The sequence below is a fragment of the Bidens hawaiensis genome, unplaced genomic scaffold (genome assembly GCF_021521415.1).
Source record: "Bidens hawaiensis isolate Kalapana, Puna unplaced genomic scaffold, B.hawaiensis_p1.1 tig00026181_1, whole genome shotgun sequence".
In the NCBI taxonomy this organism is placed as follows: domain Eukaryota; kingdom Viridiplantae; phylum Streptophyta; class Magnoliopsida; order Asterales; family Asteraceae; genus Bidens; species Bidens hawaiensis.
This window is the reverse complement of record NW_027494207.1, coordinates 240,107-258,876: the sequence shown is the minus strand read 5'-3', so window position 1 is coordinate 258,876 and position 18,770 is coordinate 240,107. Positions and strand designations below refer to the sequence as shown.

Here is an 18,770-nt window from a genome sequence, read left to right as displayed (position 1 = left end):
GCCACATACACTTCTTCATCAATCTTTCCATTAAGGAATGCAGATTTGACATCAAGCTGGAATACTTTTATGTTATTTGAGGCGGCATATGCAAGAAAAATTCTTATGGCTTCCAGTCTTGCAACTGGTGCAAACACTTCCTCAAAGTCTATCCCTTCCTTTTGAAGACATCCCAGTGCTACAAGTCTAGCTTTGTTCTTAATCACCAAACCCCTTTCATCCCTTTTGTTTCTGAACACCCATTTGGTTCCAATTGCATATCTGTCATGTGGCTTGTCTACAAGATCCCATACATGTAAATCTCTAAACTGGGTCAATTCCTCTTGCATTGCCTCTACCCAACTATTGTCTTTTAAAGCTAGAGCAATATTCTTTGGTTCTAATTGGGATAGAAAGCAAGAGTACAGACAGATGTTTGCTATCTCAGAATGACTTCTTGTTACTCTTTCATGCAAGTCACCAATGATATTTTCAGCAGGATGATTCTTTTCAACAGTAGGAGTTTGTATTATCATATTTGTAGACAAATTTGTGTCAAGATTTGTTTCATTGATTTCAGGTTCTTCAATGATCAAATCAGCTTCTGCATCATGAAACTCTGGTGCTTCATCATTGGTTTGTCCTGAAGTATATGCACCATTGTTTCCCAGATTCGAACTTTGAAACAAGTCTTGAAATCTTGTTGTGGAAGCATTCTCAACTTCATTTGATTGGTTGCTTGTGTCACTCCCCTTCTGAACATGATCATTTTGTACATAAGGACTATCTTGACTTGTCATTTCCTGATCTTGTTCAATGTCATTGTTTGAGGAGCTTTTCACAAAAGTGTATTCCTTTTCTTTCCTAGCAACCTTTTTCCACAATTCTTCCAAGTCCAGTTCTTTCTTCTTATTTTCTTCAAGTACACTGGTCTTGTAGAATGTATCATCAAAGTCTTCAGAATAAATCTTGAATGACTTAATTAACCTCTCATGATCAAACAGCCATGTTGCACCACTGACTGTGCTGAATTGATTCTCATTAAAAATGATGTCAGATGACTCTATCACACTCAAGTGATCTCTCAAATATACTCTGTATGCCTTTGAGTGAGTAGAATATCCAACAAAGAAACAATCTAGTGACTTAGTTTGAAACTTGTTCAAATAATCTCTAGTGTTCAATAGAAAACATTTGCAACCAAAGGGCTTGAAAAACTTGATGTAAGGCTTTCTGTTATTGAAAATTTCATATGGAGTCTTGTTATGCCTTTTGTTTACAAGTACCCTGTTCTGAACATAACATGTTGTATTGATTGCTTCAGCCCAAAAAGTGACAGGCAGATTTGCATCAGCCAACATGGTTCTGGCAGCTTCTATCAAAGTTCTGTTTCTTCTTTCTGCCACACCATTTTGTTCAGGAGTTCTAGGAGCTGAGAATTGTTGAAGTATTCCTTTCTGTGTGCAGAATTCTTCCATAACTCCGTTCTTGAACTCTGTACCATTGTCACTTCTCATCATCTTGACTTTCTTATTCAGCTTATTCTCAATCATTGTGACACAACCTTTGATCAACTCAGCAGTCTCATCCTTGGTACTTAGGAAATAAACCCAAGTATATCTTGAATAGTCATCAATGATCACCAGACAGTATCTCTTCTTTCCAATACTTGGCACACTCACAGGACCAAAAAGATCCATGTGAAGTAACTCAAGTGGTTGATCAATTGAGTTGATGAGCTTTGTCTTATGAGTAGACTTGTGTTGTTTTCCCTTCTTACATGAGTCACAATGATCATTTAACTTAAATTCTCTTGTAGGTAAACCAATCACATGTTCACCCTTGACTAGTCTATTCATGTTCTTTAAGTTTACATGACACAGTTTCCTATGCCACAATTTTGACTCATTTTCAGTGGCTTTGGAAACAAAATATGCACCACCTCTTGAAATAGCTTCTTTCATATTCAACTCATACAAGTTGCCATTTCTGGGTGCCATCATCATAATCATCTCAGGTGGAATTACAAACTCAGGTTTTAAGACGAAACAATGAGAATCATCAAAACTAACTTTGTAACCTTTATCACACATCTGTGATATGCTCAGAAGATTGTATTGAAGTCCCTCAACATGAAACACATTATCAAATGACACTTTTCCATTTGTCAAGATTCCTTTTCCCACAATCTTTCCACCATTTTCATCACTCCCAAAAGCAACAGGACCTTCATATTTCTCTTCATAGTTCACAAGTGACCTCTTGTCACAAGTCATGTGCCTAGAACAACCACTATCCATATACCATATATCATTCAATGGAGTGGCCTGTTCCTGCACAAAGAGAAATTTAATTAGTTCAGTGATGAGATGCAAGCTTCATCAACTTGCAACTTATCAGTGTCAATTTCAGTGGCAGCTTGGGAAGTGAGTGTTGATGGTTCAAGATCTTCATGAGTGATTTCCAAGTTGTCTGAATGGTCAGTTTCATAACCACACTCTCTTGGTGTTTTAACAAGTGAAGCTGAATTGTTAAGCTCAACTGAGTCAGTCATCTTCTCTTGTAAGACATAGTCCTTAGTTTCTGAGAAGTCTCTTACATCAATCACAGCTTCAATTTTAGTTTCTGTTTTACGTTTCCAAGTGAAACCTTGTGGTTCATATCCATGCTTCATCAAGAACTTCTCATCACCAGTAAGTTCAGTTGGTTTCATTCTCTGATAAGTTTCTTTCTTTCTTGTCCTCTCACTGTTTGAGGATTCTTGAGACTCATCGGATTTAACTGATTGAGTGTCTTGATTAATCTCCAATGACAGATTTTTCTTCTTTGTCATCTTCTTGTGCTTTGGTGGTGACTTACTTTTTCTTGCATACTCAGTCACTTGTTTCTTTCCTTTGATTTTAATATTCTCTTCATTACTTGTCTTCTTTCCACAGACATTTCCTTTTCCCAAATACATTTCATACTTCTGTTTGTACAATGCAAAATCTTGACCATACACTTTTCCATCTGGCACATGAAATGGTTTGAGTTTAAATCTTTCATGGCATGAATCTGTGTGGTGACCATATTCATCACACTTTCTGCACCAAACCTTTCCTTTGAAGACTTCATGTTCCTTTGGTTTCTTGAATCTTTCACTTGGCTTAAGTGTATTGACTCCTAAAGTCTTCTGATTCTTCAAACCATCAAAGTCAAATGAAAAAGGAACAAATTCCTCAATCTTGATGTCTTGTCTTTCAACATTGCTTTTGACAAAGACCATCTTCTTTATAATCATAGGTTCCTCAACACTGCTTTCTCTAACCTTTGACTGTCTTTTCTCATATTCTTCCATTGTTTCCACTTCCCCAACATCCAACACCTCATGGCTAGAAAAGATTGGATAAACTGGGATAAAATTTTCTGTATCAATTTCTTCATTCATCTTCTTCTTCTTGTTGTTCTGCTTTATCCTATTCAATACAGTCTTGCTTGGTGGTCTGACTGCATTGTAGTTTATCTTCTTCCTTTCACAGATGTCAAAAGAGACATATTCCCTTTTCATTATATCATTTTTTTTCTTTAATCTTGGTGGGACTGGTGGATACTTTGGAAGTTTATCAACAGATTCAGGTTTTTTATACTTTCTTCCTTTTTCAGCAGCTTGAATTTCCTTTCCAGTAATTTGATCACTCAAATCACTTAGATCATCTTGATCCAACTCATCTGAATCAAAGTCATCTTCAGAGACTTGAACTCCAATTGACTTTTCCTCTTTCACTTCTTTCTTAATAACAAACTCTCCATCTTCATTCACTTCTATCTTTTTGTATAAATCAACAAATTCTTCCCTGTCTTGAAAGACATCTTTGAATTGTTGTAAGTATGCATCTCTTTTCTCTTTGTCAACTTTTGGCATAAAGTTGTTGTTGAATGGAGGTGGAACTGTCTAGTATTTGTCCTGTTCTTTCACTTGATTCAGTATTCCACAAATGTTGCCAGTTGAGACCAAATTCTTAAGAAATTCAGTTTCAACCTTTAGTCTTGTGTTTTGCACATTTTCTTCAATCAACAATTTTTTTAGACCATCAATCTCAGTGATGTATCTGGTTTGATATCTATAAATGATCATACAATCATATTCAAGGCTCTTAATCTTTTCATCACTTATCATCTCACTCGCGTCATACTCATTTATGATACTTTGCTTTCTAAAACACTCATTTTCCAGCTTGCCCACTTTTGTTTTCAGTTCACTGACAAGTTCATTTAAATCAATTGTAGGAGCAGAGTGTACCTTAGATGAAGATGCAGAGTCTATGGCCATGAATGCCACATTAGCTCTTCTGATATCATCTGCTATATCTTCCTTATGGTTACTCCAGTCAAAGCTTCCCTCATGCTGAGTTGTTACAGCCACATTGCCTTGATTTCTTGGTTGATTTTGGTTTGCTGGAATGTTGTTAGTTGCAGAGTTTTGAACAGCTTGATTCTGAGTGTTGTTCATTGGATACACTTGATTCTGATGCATACCCTGCTGGTTGTTGTTCTGAGGCTGATATTGGTTGTTAAAATTGGGATTGAAGTTGTTGTTTGGATAGAAGTTGTTATTTGGATGGAAGTTGTTGTTGTTGGGATTGAAGCTTTGGTTATTGTTGAAGTTCTGCTGGTTGTTGTTTCTTTGCACATTCTGCTGGTATTGTTGTTGGTTTCTTGGCTGTTGGAATTGATTGACTTGAAAGTTCCTTGGCATATTGCACTCTCTTGCAAAGTGTCCAGGTTGTTGACAGTTGTAACAGATAGCCTTGGACTTGTCAAATCCTATTCTCTCATTTGGACCATAAACTAGTGATCTACCAGTTCTATTGTACAGTCTCTTGCTTCTCAAAGCCAAAATTGCAGCTTGTCATTTGAGATTCATGTCTTCAAGGTCATCAGCATCTATTTGTTCCAAATCATCCTGCACTACACTTGTGTGAATCAAGTTTTTGGCCACAAATGCATTGTAAGACTCAGTGAACATAGACAGCAATGCTTGTGTTTTATTGTTTTGAACATGTCCTGTTCCAGGGTTAGGAACATTTCCATTAGACACAGAGACTGAGTCAGAATCATCAATTAATTGCACATTGAACCTCTGCTGATTTCCTTGAGTACTTGTACTACCCCCAATGAAAGACTTTGAAGTCATAACATTATGTTCAGCAGGTTCTTCTATGATGGGAATTTGTTGTTGGTTCTTTGTTGACAGGTTTCCCATAGTTGCAATTAATGCATTTGAAATACTGAAGCTTGGTCTATCTTCCTTTATCATTTCATTTTCAATCATTTCAAGTTCAGCAGCTTGAAGAAAACATACCACATCATCCAATTTCAATTCGTTGAAATTCTGCTTTTGAAGGATGAATTTGCAAGCAGTATACCATTCTTTCGGCATTGAGTTGAGCAACTTTGTATTCAAATCAAAGTCAGTCATTACATAATCAGTTGTTCTCAACTCATTCACAATACTCAAAAAACGTTCTAGTATTGATTTCAACCTTTCTCCATCTTTATACTTGAACCTTTCCAACTGTTGCTTCAATCTTTGCTTCTTAATGTTCTTCAATTCAGTGTTCCCTTCATACATCTCAAGGATGGCATCATACATTTGTTTAGCAGTTGTGTGTTGAGCCACCTTGGTCAAAATCTCCCAAGACAAACCTAGCTTAATCATAGCCAAGGCTTTGTCATCCACCTTTCTCATCTTTTCTCTTATAGCAGCAGTTGCAGTAGCATTTGCACCTTCTTCAACAGTAGTTTGTGGACCATTCTTAATGGAGTTCCACATGTCAATGTCATTGTAGCATACAGCTACTTCAAAGAGTACCTTCCATTTGATAAAGTTTTCCTGTCCATACAATCTTGGTATCTTATTAGTAGACACCTCTTGTTCCTCATATCCAGACATTTTGAGAAATCAAAAATCAGTTTCTTAAAATTTTTTTTTTTCAAAATAATCAGATCTGAAACCAGAATGCTCAGATCTGATATGTCTGATGTGATGAAAACGAGATTTAGATATAAAGACTAAAACTTTAAATGAAACAATGAAGAGAAAACTTATCAAAATTGTTGATCTGGAAGAAAAATGAAGAACAGGGCAGCTGACGTCACAAATCAATCGAACAGTGCTCTGCTTACGTCATTCTTCTTCAAATCTTCAATCAGCAACAATCTTTCTAAAAATAGCAGTAACAAGCTCTGATACCACTTGTCAGATTGGTCCCAACTTTTAATGGTCGATTCGGATCGGATCTTAATCAATTATGTCATAACTCACACAAAATTAATCGTGTTGACAAGCGAGTTAATGACGGGTTACTATGTTTACAAAGATGACTGTTTGTTAAAGGCGGAATCAATAACAAACATACGGTTGCAATGAATATTCAATGACAGAAGACCCACACATGATTCACTCAAAAGGTTTCCATTTATATAATGTTAATCATACAAAAGGAGTAATCGATTTAGGGTTTATGAGGAATACTAGGATAGCCGTCACACACACAATATTCTCTCAGATAATGTGTCGGTCTTATCCGTATTTTCCGTCTCTGTCTCTTTTTTGCGGCGTGCCCTAATTATTCTATTTATAGGCCTGCCAACCTAGGACAGCTGTCATTCCTTCTAGAAACCCTATTTGATAGTACATATTCAATTTACATATTAAAAAATATACTAAGTGTAAAACAAGTCTTCCGGGTAGGCTTTTCATTAAACTTCAGTCTCCGAGTACGCAGTGTACTCGGCCTTCCTTCAGACTTGGTAAACATAGAAGTGTACTCGGAATCAGTTTCCGGGTAGACTTTACTTAAAGAATATTTTACCAAGTAAAATATTCACCGAGTAGACTTCAATCTTCTTGGACTTATCAAACTTTGCTCGACAAATCCTTACGAGCAACCTTGTTCTTCTATGATCCTGTTCGGCTCATTGTCAGTTGAACAACTTATTGATAAGGCGTACTCGGGAGTACATACCTTACTTGAGCAGAACCTTACTCGAGATAACTTAAAGGTATTCTATTAACTCATCAAGTATACTCGGACCATAATTATTAAAGAATACCTTGCCATGTCTTTCAATTACTTGGCTTCTTGGACTTGGTGACCATACCTTACTCGGAAGAGTAAAATACTTGGTCTTGAAGAACAACCCTGCTTGACAAAGTGAACCTTGCTCGGATATGCCAAATTAATGAACCTTACTCGGGAAATCACCAAAAAGCATACATTGCCCGGATATCCACTTAAGAAGACTATTTGAGGTAAACCTTGCCCGGAAGGCAAAATCTCGTACTCGGCTAAGTAAAAGCTTACACGAAGGTCCAAGGTGTGCTCGGATTCAATACTTAGAAGTTTCTGAGGAGGTTGAGAAGATTCCAATCTTCCAAATTCTTCGTTTAGGTCAAATCTCCTCATTTGGGTCAAATTCTTGACCCAACACAAAATCAAGTCTCACTTTTGTAAAAGCACACATTCCAGTTTCCTAACTTGTATTATTACTAGTGTATAGACACGTGTTACACACGGGTGGAAGCACATGTCAGAAAACTGTTGATCTGTTCTTCATATAAGCAATGAAAAACATGATAAATATTAAACCTATAAACATGTTACAGCAGTGAGAGTAGTAACCGCAACAGAGAAGGATGTAGACGACATGGTTGTCAGCTTGGTCGAGTTCTCCTTTAGGATGTATAGTTAAGGATGGTGTTAGGGTTCTTGAGAGGAACCCGGTTTAGGAGAGATGAGGCACACAGAATTTTATGTGTGTGAGATTGGGTTATGATGTTAATATTTATCTCTCTTTATATTCATCCAAAGGGAAACCCTTTATTAGTTAATTATAGATAATATGGTCCATCAACAATTAACAAACTAATATATAATAAGGTATAGTTAATATTTTGATCTATTATAATATAAAAGATTATAATGACCATATATAAATATATATATAACTATATATTTAATCTTACATTCTCCCACTTGGCCGAGTAATCATTTATTATGAGTATTAGATAAGCCTGATCAGGATTTAACACTCATTTTAGCTTTAAACTTAAACTGGAGCAGAGAAATACAGTCGTTGAATTGAACATCAGCTCAAGACCCCCATTAATCATACCGCAGTCCTTATTTAAAACATATGTAGTTATGATCAAAATTTTCAAGTAAGCCCTTCAGAACGTTTGATTTGTATAATAATTTGTCTATATGTCACTATGCATGCAGAACATATTAAGAGACATACAAAATCAAAACTAGTGAGGAAATATTAATAGTTAATCATTCATAGTACGATATGCAGTTGTACATGGTCATCAATAAACCCCTCGTAATTATAAGCGCTTTCATAATACTTACGGGTGGACCTTTAGTTATAAGATTCTTAAGCATATCAATTCGATACGAAAATTTAGATTCCTCAATTCGTTCATAAACGAATAATTAGTTTCATATCGAAATTTAATGCAGCACATCTCGAACTGTTACTGTTTGAGAAAACATGGTAGTTGACTTTATCACAGTAAGTCTTCAATATTTAATATATATGGAGTTAATAAACTTAGGAGTCCACTGATAAATTTTCAACAACATTTATTGCTAATTGCATTGTGATTAATAACATATTATGTCATTATAACTTAGATTGTTGTTATCAGTTCATTATGACTCCTCCATGAGATAAATTTATTTGCTAACATAAGAATATATCCCGAAAATTACATTTTCTTATATCTGAATATGACAAAGTTTAGAGTAATCTAACGGTTTGAATTCTCACTTCTTTTTAAATTATAGTCTTTCGTTTCTTTTAAAGATATCTTAATACTCTTTTAGATGCTTCACATTAATCTAGACATATCTAGTGTGTTGCAATTTTGAGTAATATCAAACGAGTATAGACTTGAACTTATATAAGGCTTCTACTTAATGAAGCATAAGGAAATAATCTATGTACTCCTATTATCCTCTAAAGTAGAGCAGTATTGTTAGTTACATGTGTAAGGAATATCTCTGATATCTATAATATCAAAGTGTGTGAACAATGCTTTGACTTATGTAACATACACTTGTCAGAAGAATGTCATCTACATATGGACAAGTTTGATTTAGCTGCTCCCACTCATTTTAAGGTAGGTACATTAATCCACTTGATTTTTGATGAAAATAATTGTATAAAGATTTCATCACATTATGATGTCTGCATTAACCCATATATGGATTTTATTGACTTACATATTAAGTGTTCTTTGACCTTCAGTTTAGAACTTTCAGGTTATTTTATGAACATTTAAATATGTAAGTCAGTTGTTAGGGAAAGTTGTTTTAATGTTCTTCTAACGTAACTCTTTAACTATTATAAGCTACTTGAACAATGATGATCCTCAAAGAAAACTTTTGTAATATAGGTTATAAGATTCTTTGATGATTTATTCCCTTTTGCATATAACCTATAACAACCAATCGTACTTCTTAGTGTCTTTAACATTTGTATTAAGATTTAGTTTAGTTATGAACACCCTTAGGTGTTTCAACAAAATCTCAAAAGTTATTTTGACTTATGTAGTTATTTGCTAATATTAGCTTTATTCCCACAGAAGATTGATTGATGTTAATGGTTTAATTAGAAGGTGTAGGATCATTAAACATTCCCACATCCATTTCAAATTTAGTTATGGAGGTTACATAATCATCAATGTAGTAGGTTTTAAAACCTAGATGGCCTCCTAAGTTGATTAGTGGGTAATTTTAAAAATCTCAGTTTTATGGATTAGATCTTAGTTAGGTTTCTATCATTTTCAGTATTCTAAGTGTGTAAGAGTTGGTGTAGTATGGTGTACAAGAGGTGTAACTGGAGTTAAATTTGGAGTAAAATTTAAACTCTCTTCCCCCCGCCTCTTGTACTTTTAACAAGTCATTATAAGGACTTTTGCTGCTCCCACTGACCTTAGAAACTCTTAGGAAATTATCATGCTTATGGTCAATATTTAAAGACCAATATATTCTAACAGAGAAACAAGTTAATAATATAAGTTGTTGTAGCTTCTCTTCGTGAGGATTAATTTAGTAAGAAATCTGAATTTGCCGACGTTTAAGCAACAATGAAACTTTTGTAAAAGTAGTAGTAAATTCAAAAGAGAGAAGTTTTGATGGAATAATGTTGTGATGGAACAGTGTCTTATACAAGAGGTGTAATTGATATATTATCAAGTTTTCACTTCACCACCTCTTGCAAATCTTGTAAGTAATGATTGAGACACTTAAGGCTCCCACTGATCTTTAATACCTCTAGAAAAACTACATAAGGAGTTTCAATGATGTACATGATATGGGAATTTCTCATATATTTGCTAGATTTGATTTGATTTCATCATAATAAACTTAGGGACATATTTAGAAGAAATCATATTAGGTATATATGAATGGATCTCTTTAAAACCATGGACCATAGAAGTCAGATTAGATACAAGTAAATAGCCTTTAAAATGATAAAAGAATTATGTCTGAATATTCCGTTTTGAATAAGTTCCACGAATGTCAGTAAAATATAACATATGGTGGACCCATACTTATTCTTTAAGCCAAGTAATGTTTAGGGCATCAAACACATGATTGAAATCACTAAGAATGATTTTAGATGAAAAATCACCCTCATAAATCATGCTATGATTTTTCATGAAATTTGGTTTTAATGGATGAATTTTATAAGTCTCATTTGTCTTTTGTTAAATTCTTATTTGCATGTAACAAAAGTTGTAAAAATATGTAGTATCATCTAATTCTATTTTATAAATGTTTCAATCCATATATTAATAACAAATAATATAAGAGTTTAAGGTAAGAGTGACTTTATGTTGGCTATGCAAACCTCACAACTGTCATAATATAGCTTAAGTATTGATACTAAATTCTGATTAATCTCTAGAATATTTAAGGTATCATAAAACATAATTAGAAGACAGTTTTTCATGGTTCTAATAACCTTAGCATTACAAATTTTCATTTACACTCATGTTAGTTATTTGTTAATTTCGGGTAAACATATAGAACTAGACTCAACCAATCATGTGTTAATGAGAATATTAGGATTAGCAGACTTAAATATCATTTATACAACTCTCAGTTTTAGCCAGTTGTTCTTTTGAATTATGGATAGTCTTGTTGCTTATGCCTAATCTAATGGCACATTTTTGCAATAAGACTTCTCCCTAGAGAACTTAAAGTTGGAAGTAATACTTGTATTTTTTTTCTATGAACCTTAGAATTATCCTCTTTTACGTTTTAGTGGTGTGACTTGAATAACATCTTATATAAGTACCATACATTTATTTTCTTGTACATATGTTGCTGATCAACATACTCGCTTTCCTTTTGTACTTATGAGTGTTATAGTTGATACTTAAAGCAACAAATTGTAATAATAGAAACTTTTAGTATGTAATGCATTAGAAAAGTGTATTTATTTTCATGTGTGAGCCCTTAACTTTATGGGTCATGGTATTATACATTATGATGTATTCAGTAATGCCATTTAACTTTATAGATAGAACTTTTAAGGAGTGCATGAATCTAGAATAACTCTAGTGATAGCATTTATTTATATAATTCTTGATTATCATTATCGTAAGAGACATTATGATTGACTCATTCTATTTGTTATACTCCAGTTTCCAATGGAATGATTGTTTTTAGTAAGAGCAGTAGAATAGTCATATCATGTCTTAAGGGACAATTAAAACTGAGAAGAGCTAAATATTATTGAAACTCTTTATGATGTAAAACTTGTATTATGCTTTAATATTAGAGTGGATGATTTGGAATGGATAGTTATTTATAGAAAATAATTATAGTGAGTAATGCCATGTGATATTAAAGTAAGATGGATTAAAGTTTATGATCATTAGTTTAATGAAGGATCATTAATGTGGGGATCATTATATTTTATTGAATATGTGATATGTCTATTATTAATATCAAACTAATAGACTATAATTAAAAGTTCTACTTAAAAAAATAATAAATCACCTTTGGGCAGAATTAAAATTTATTTAAGTATGTGTGCAAAACAATTGTATCCCATCACCTTTGGACAGAAGTGATACAATTATTTTAATTATGCACATGCTAGTTTTGCTGGATAAAAATGTAACACATCACATTTGGGCAGAAGTGAGACATTTATATCATGTTAGGCAAAAACTAACAAAAGTATTTTAGTTAGACTTGAATGACAGGGTAGATGTAACAAATCATCTTTGGGCAGAAGTGATACATCAAAGTTCATTCAAGTTAAGCCATTTTAGTTTTGTAAAACATTTAAAGTAGTTTAAGTTTAACAAAACGAATCAATTAATAATGTTCACGGTGGTAGGATGAGTTCTCAGTCAACCCTTGAGTTTTCGTTTAGTGGGATGGTTCTTGGTAAAATGTAGGTCACAGTAAAATAATTAGTTACAGGAGAAATAAAACCAACAACCATTAGCCTCAAACCATTATTCGTTAATCCTAATAAACCATAAAACCATGAACCTAATCCGATAAGATTGATGCAATTAGTTATAAAAGATTTGATTATAATTTCATAAATATTATGAATCTATCTAAGTTCTATTCGATTACAATTAACAATAATAATAATCAAAACTTGCATATGAAGATATACGCATTTAGAAAACATAATTAAATCCTAATGGTAAGGGATTTAAAATATAATTTCTATATATGTTAACTAATTTTCAAAATCTATACTAATTATTAAATAAAGGTTTCCTTATGTCACGTGTCCTCTATCTAGCCCACCATTCCTCTCAATTTCCCACCTCCCACCACACTCATTTTACAAACTCGGTTCATATCCATACCCGACCCAATTAACAGAATACATACCATATATAAATAGCTATTATAATTTAGTATTTTGTAATTCTACTCAATCAACTAATTTAAACATACAATATATCTTACCTATTTAAACATAAACTCCTAATTTTGTTATTTCCGTAATTTACGTCATAATTATACTTCTCTAAATTAAAAAGATTCAATAAAGATTTAAATATTACTAATTACACCTCATACTATGTTTGAATTTTAAATTTCTAAGTATTTATGTTAATTACAAATTTTTGACATTTTAATCAAGTTATGGATATTTTTTTAAATTACATGTAACCATTTAAAAATAAATTGATTGATTCATACTCAAAATAATTGTTTTGTTTCCAAATTACCGATTAATTCATTAAATGATTCATAATTCTATAATGTTATAAATACCATAAAGTGATGACAAAAACATATAGAATTAACTCTTTTTCTTCTTTTGGTAAAACGTTTTTACCATCCAAGTATGCTTTTCTGTTTTCCTGCATTGATCATCATATTTTGTAATATTTTATTAATTACCATACACAATAAATTATGTAACTAATTCTTCTATCAATGTCTCTAATACGTAATGGAGCCAAAAAAAATTTGATTAAATTGAGAGACAACAGATAAAACCAAACAACAAATGTGCTAACGAAATTTGGTAAATTGAAATGATTTTAATGATGAGGAGATAAATATAACATCATTTTTTTATTTATTTAATATTTAACTATCACAACTATGTTAAACTTTCAGGGAATGAAGATCCAAGTAAGCGTGTTCAAATCTTACTTTCCTAAGTTTGAAGAACATCTCCAAAAGAATTCATGCTACTTTATTTATAGGTCCGCACTACCTAACAACTAGGGGTGTTCATCGGGTCAACCCAATCGGGTTTGGGGTTAATCGGGTTTTCGTTAGAAAACATCTAACCCGCGACCCGACCCTATTAAGATTTGGGTTAGTCGGGTTTGGGTTATTCGGGTTTCAGGTTAGTCGGGTCGGGTTAGTTGGGTTAACCATGTTACTTTATAATTTTAAGTTGTTTTTTGTGTTTTTGCTTGTAGGCTGTAAAATTTCTCTTTCCACTCAATTGTCAATTTCTTTTACAAGAAATTATCTTATAACTACATATATATGCATGTAAACGAACCGAACAAACATGAACAAAGGCATATTCGTGTTTGTTCATTTAACTTTTAACGAACACAAACACTTAATTGAACAAATATTTGTGTTCATGTTCGTTAGTTAAAAACTAAACATGTTCATGTTCGTTCATTTAAAATTTAAACGAACATAAATGAACATAATAAAACAAAGATAAACGAGCATGAAGGAACATGTATGTGCATACATTAATGAACACAAACATACATAAAAGAACATAAATGAACACATTTAAATAAACACAACAAACGAATATAAAACATATTAGGGTGATATAATTTCTAAATGCAAATAGTATTTAATAATATTCAGTTAATATGTAAATGAACACGAATGAACGTAAACAAGTTTAAATGAACGATCATAAACGAACGTTCACAAACATATATGAACGAGTGAAACATGTGTTCATGTTCGTTCGTTTAATTAAATGAACACAACAACTTCATGTCGAACGGTTCATAAATAAGCAAAATAATTAACTCATTTATAAAACTTATAATATTGCCTTATAGTGCATATTTCACAGTTTTATCATTGTTTCTAAAGTTTAGTATCACCACTAATTGGGTTATTATAGTTAACCCGAAACCCGACTTTTTTCCAAAAATGAACCCGAAACCCGACCCTATTAACAATTCGGGTTATTCGGGTTAACCCGAATTACCCGATTAATACTTTTTGACCCTATTAAACCAACCCGAGTTTGCTTATATGGGTTCGGGTTCGGTTAATCGGGTTCCGGTATTTTGGACACCCCTACTAACAACAACGCAAACCCAAGCATGTGAAGAATGCTCAAAAAATCTTCCGTTGGCAAATATATCTAAAAATTGCACCAACTTTTAAGGGTCGAAGTATAGTTCCATTTCAGAAGACCAACTAATTCAATATTCTAGATTTGCGTTGATTATGCATTATTGTATTTATTATTCTTACTTAATTTTTTAACAAACATTAAATTTTGTGTTAGATCATTTAATATTTTGCATGTTTTGTGATAAATGTATTATTAAAAAAATATACATTATTTAACCGGAATGTATGTTTTTACCTTTTATGTTAAATACTCAAATTTGTTTATCAAGACTTTTTATTATTTATATTTCAAATGTTTATAAAATTAAATTTGTTAAACCCGTGTTGTACACGGGTATCTAAGCTAGCTTAAAGAATAAATTAAATACACACAATTTTGTCAAGATTACACATAATTAGAAAATAGATCACAAACTAATTAGTAGATTTCGTTGCTTTTCATTAAAAAATTATGAAGTTGAACCGTTCAAAAATTTTGATGAACAGCCTTCACTCATTTAATTTATTTATTTATTTTCTTTTATCGAAATATTAAAATACAAGTTTTATAGGATCACCAATATAATGAGATAAAACTATTTTAATTAGTATAAAATAATCTGTGAACCAAAAACACTAAAAATTATAATTAATTTTTTTATGCGAATTTAAATCAGGTTTTTAATCAAAAAGTTTTCTGACTTTAATTCCAGATTTAGGGAAAACATAAAGAACTGATTAATCAACATCACTCTGATGTCACATGTTTATCAGTTCTTCATGTAAGCAATGGAAAACATGATAAATCTTAAACCAATGAACCTGCTACCGCAGTAAGAGTAGTAACCGCAACAGAGAAGGATGTTGACGACATGGTTGTCAACTTGGTCGAGTTCCCCTTTAGGATGTTTAGTTAAGGATAGTGCTAGGGTTCTTGAGAGGAACCCGGTTTAGGAGAGATGAGGCACACAGAATTTTATGTGTGTGAGATTGGGTTATGATGTTAATATTTATCTCTCTTTATATACACCCAAGGGGAAACCCTTTATTAGTTAATTATAGGTAATATGACGCATTAACAATTACCAAACTAATATATAATAAGGTATAGTTAATATTTTGATCTATTATAATATAAATGATTATAATGACCGAATATAAATATATATAATTATATATTTAATCATACATAAACATAATCAATTTAAACAACAATTTAAAAAAACAAAATACTTCTTCAAAGTTTCGTATCAAAATGTTATCGATTTACATTGTCTTTATATTGAAAGTTAAAAATTACAATAAATTAATGTAAACCGAACCACTAAAATACATTAACAAAATAACTAAACATGTTCTTTGATATTAAACCATCATTAATGTCTTCAAAAATTCTAACAAAAGAAACACCCTTTTTTTAAAACACCTGAAAATTTATAAAAACAATAGCATATTAAATAAAATATAAACTTAACAGAACAACATGTTTAATAATGACTAACATTTCAACATTAATAAAGTTGTTATATAGAACTAACAAATCTAAAGTTTCAAAATAAACTTACTAGCAACTCTAAAAAGGTTTTGAGCATGTACTACTTGTATTAAATCCAACAAAAATATCTAAAGAAGTTATATATTACCTTAGACTTCATCATCGGACTCAAAATTTTTGGGAAAATCATCAAAATCACTTTCATAGTTAGCACATTCGACTAGCCATTTAACCTTCAAACTGACTTCCACTTCCAACTCAAACTGTACAATTTCTTTTCTTGCATTAGACAACTTCAACATGTCAACCTCGCTAAGCAGAATCAAATCATCAGATGGCAATAATAGTTTAGGCTTCAAAATTTTCTATTGTCCATTTTTGAACTTGATCACAACCTTGTTTTCATTCGGGTAATAAAACCACTCCCTTACATGTACATACGGTAAAACCTCTTGCTGATGATCATCAAGAAAATCATGTAAAATATTGATCAAATTGATTTACTCTTGACATGGAGACTGTTCCTAACACCAATCTGATGAACTTGATGTTTAAGCAGGTTGTTGAACAACATAACTGATTCAATATTATTAGATATTATTTTAAATATTTTAACTTAAAAATTAAATTTTAAAATTGTAACTTATAAAATATATTTACAATATATAGATGGATATCTGAAAATTTTTGGTATATTTGAACATTAAATCTGTATTTATAATAAAATAAGAAATTATAACTTAGGTTAACAAACAAATTTACAATAATTTTTGAAGTATTTAAATAAAAAGTATAGAACACAATAAAAAAGACTATAACATAAGTGTAGAATAAAACACCTGCACAAATAAAATAAAAGATATAGTAAAGGATTTTAAAAATTGAAATTGAAAACTAAATTTACAAATACATACCAATTATAATATTTATCACTCTACGTTTCCAAAAATCTCTTTGTAAACAACATGTGTTGTTTTATTTGTAAGCTTTGATTTTTTGTCGAGTATCACTAACTTAATACCTTCTCGACTCTTCACTCTTGACAAAACCACATAAAGCTGACCATGAGAAAAGACTGGATCTTTAAGGTACAATCCAACTCTTGATAATGATTGACCTTGACTTTTGTTGATTGTCATGGCAAAACAAACTGAAACAGGAAACTTTTTTCTTTTTAACTTGAAAGGAAGTTTCTTATCAGATTGTGTAAGGCTTAATCGACTAATAAAAGTGCGATATCCGATATTAGTACCAGAAACCACTTTAGCTTCAATTACATGTCTATCGAGACTAACGACTTGGAGACGAGTACCGTTGCACAACCCCTTTTTATGATTAATATTCCTTAATAGCATGATGAGGACACCAACTTTAAGGACCAATCTATGATTAGGCATTCCTGACATCTTTAAACCATTTAACAAATCTGGGGAGTACAACTGTGGATCAAAATCATCTGAAACATTTTCACATTCAGCTAAACTGTCGGAACTTAGATACTCGACTTCTTCACCCGGAAAAAGGGCTAACATACGTTCATTAATTTCTTGAACCACCTCATTCAAAGGTGCCAACAGTCCGCGATCCTGAAAGGAAGTATGTTCATTGAATCTATCTAATATATTCGGATAGACAAAATTTATTAAATCGCCAATTGGATCTAATGAGTTCAATATCAAAATATTGTTTGAATATCGATAACTGACTCTCCGTCGTTTGGACCCCAGGCGTTTCCTTCACCTATGTTTAATAGCCAATCAGCAAACTCTTTGATGTTTTCAACACCTGAAGATCGACATCCAACTGTAAGCCTCATGTTCTTCGTCAGTTTAAGAACTTTACACGTTGACCAAATATAAGAAGATATAATGCAAGAATTGACACATTCACTTCTTGTACCGTTTGTTACAACAGGAAAAATTTGGCGGAAATAACCACCAAAAACAACAACCTTACCTCCAAAAAGTGATTCAGAAGTATTCGCAGAATCACCAGTCATAACATCGTTTAAAGTCCAATCCACCGCTTCGAAAGCATGCTTAAGAGTCATCGGTGCTTCATCCCAAATAATTAAGCTTGTCTTTTTCAATAATTCTTAGACGTCTGTATTTCCCTTAACCTAATTTTATGAAAAAGGTTAAAAAAATGTATAACGTAAGATATTTAAAACAAATTCATATTCAAATAATAAATTAAACCATATATACTAAAAAAACTATTCCTATTAAAAGTAATAGAATTATGTTGTTATATTACCTGAGAAAGAGAATCTTCAATTAAATTAATGTTAATTAATAAAATCCTATTTGATTTCTTGGTAAAATCTAACAAAATAAAATTAAAATAGTTTTAAAAATATAACAAATAATTATATTTATAACTTGCGTAATAAGTATTAAAATATGATTTGTGTAACATAT

The 18,770-nt window shown here is 31.9% G+C and overlaps 1 protein-coding gene across 1 annotated transcript; it reads right to left on the bottom strand.

The window, feature by feature from the left end:
• Positions 1-17,279: 17,279 nt before the first annotated feature.
• LOC143572971 (uncharacterized) lies at positions 17,280-18,400 on the bottom strand. The gene is made up of 2 exons (XM_077057977.1): positions 18,053-18,400; positions 17,280-17,936 (listed from the first exon to the last, which is right to left on the bottom strand). Exons 1-2 carry the CDS (start codon positions 18,398-18,400, stop codon positions 17,280-17,282), a joined length of 1,005 nt encoding a protein of 334 aa, XP_076914092.1.
• Positions 18,401-18,770: the final 370 nt, after the last annotated feature.

Excerpts from the sequence above, each read along its gene's own strand:
- LOC143572971 (XM_077057977.1), bottom strand. The coding sequence starts at position 18,400 with ATGACTCTTAAGCATGCTTTCGAAGCGGTGGATTGGACTTTAAACGAT. Across the intron at positions 17,937-18,052 it reads GTCCAAACGACGGAGAGTCA|GATCGCGGACTGTTGGCACC; the intron begins GTTATCGATATT and ends ACTTCCTTTCAG.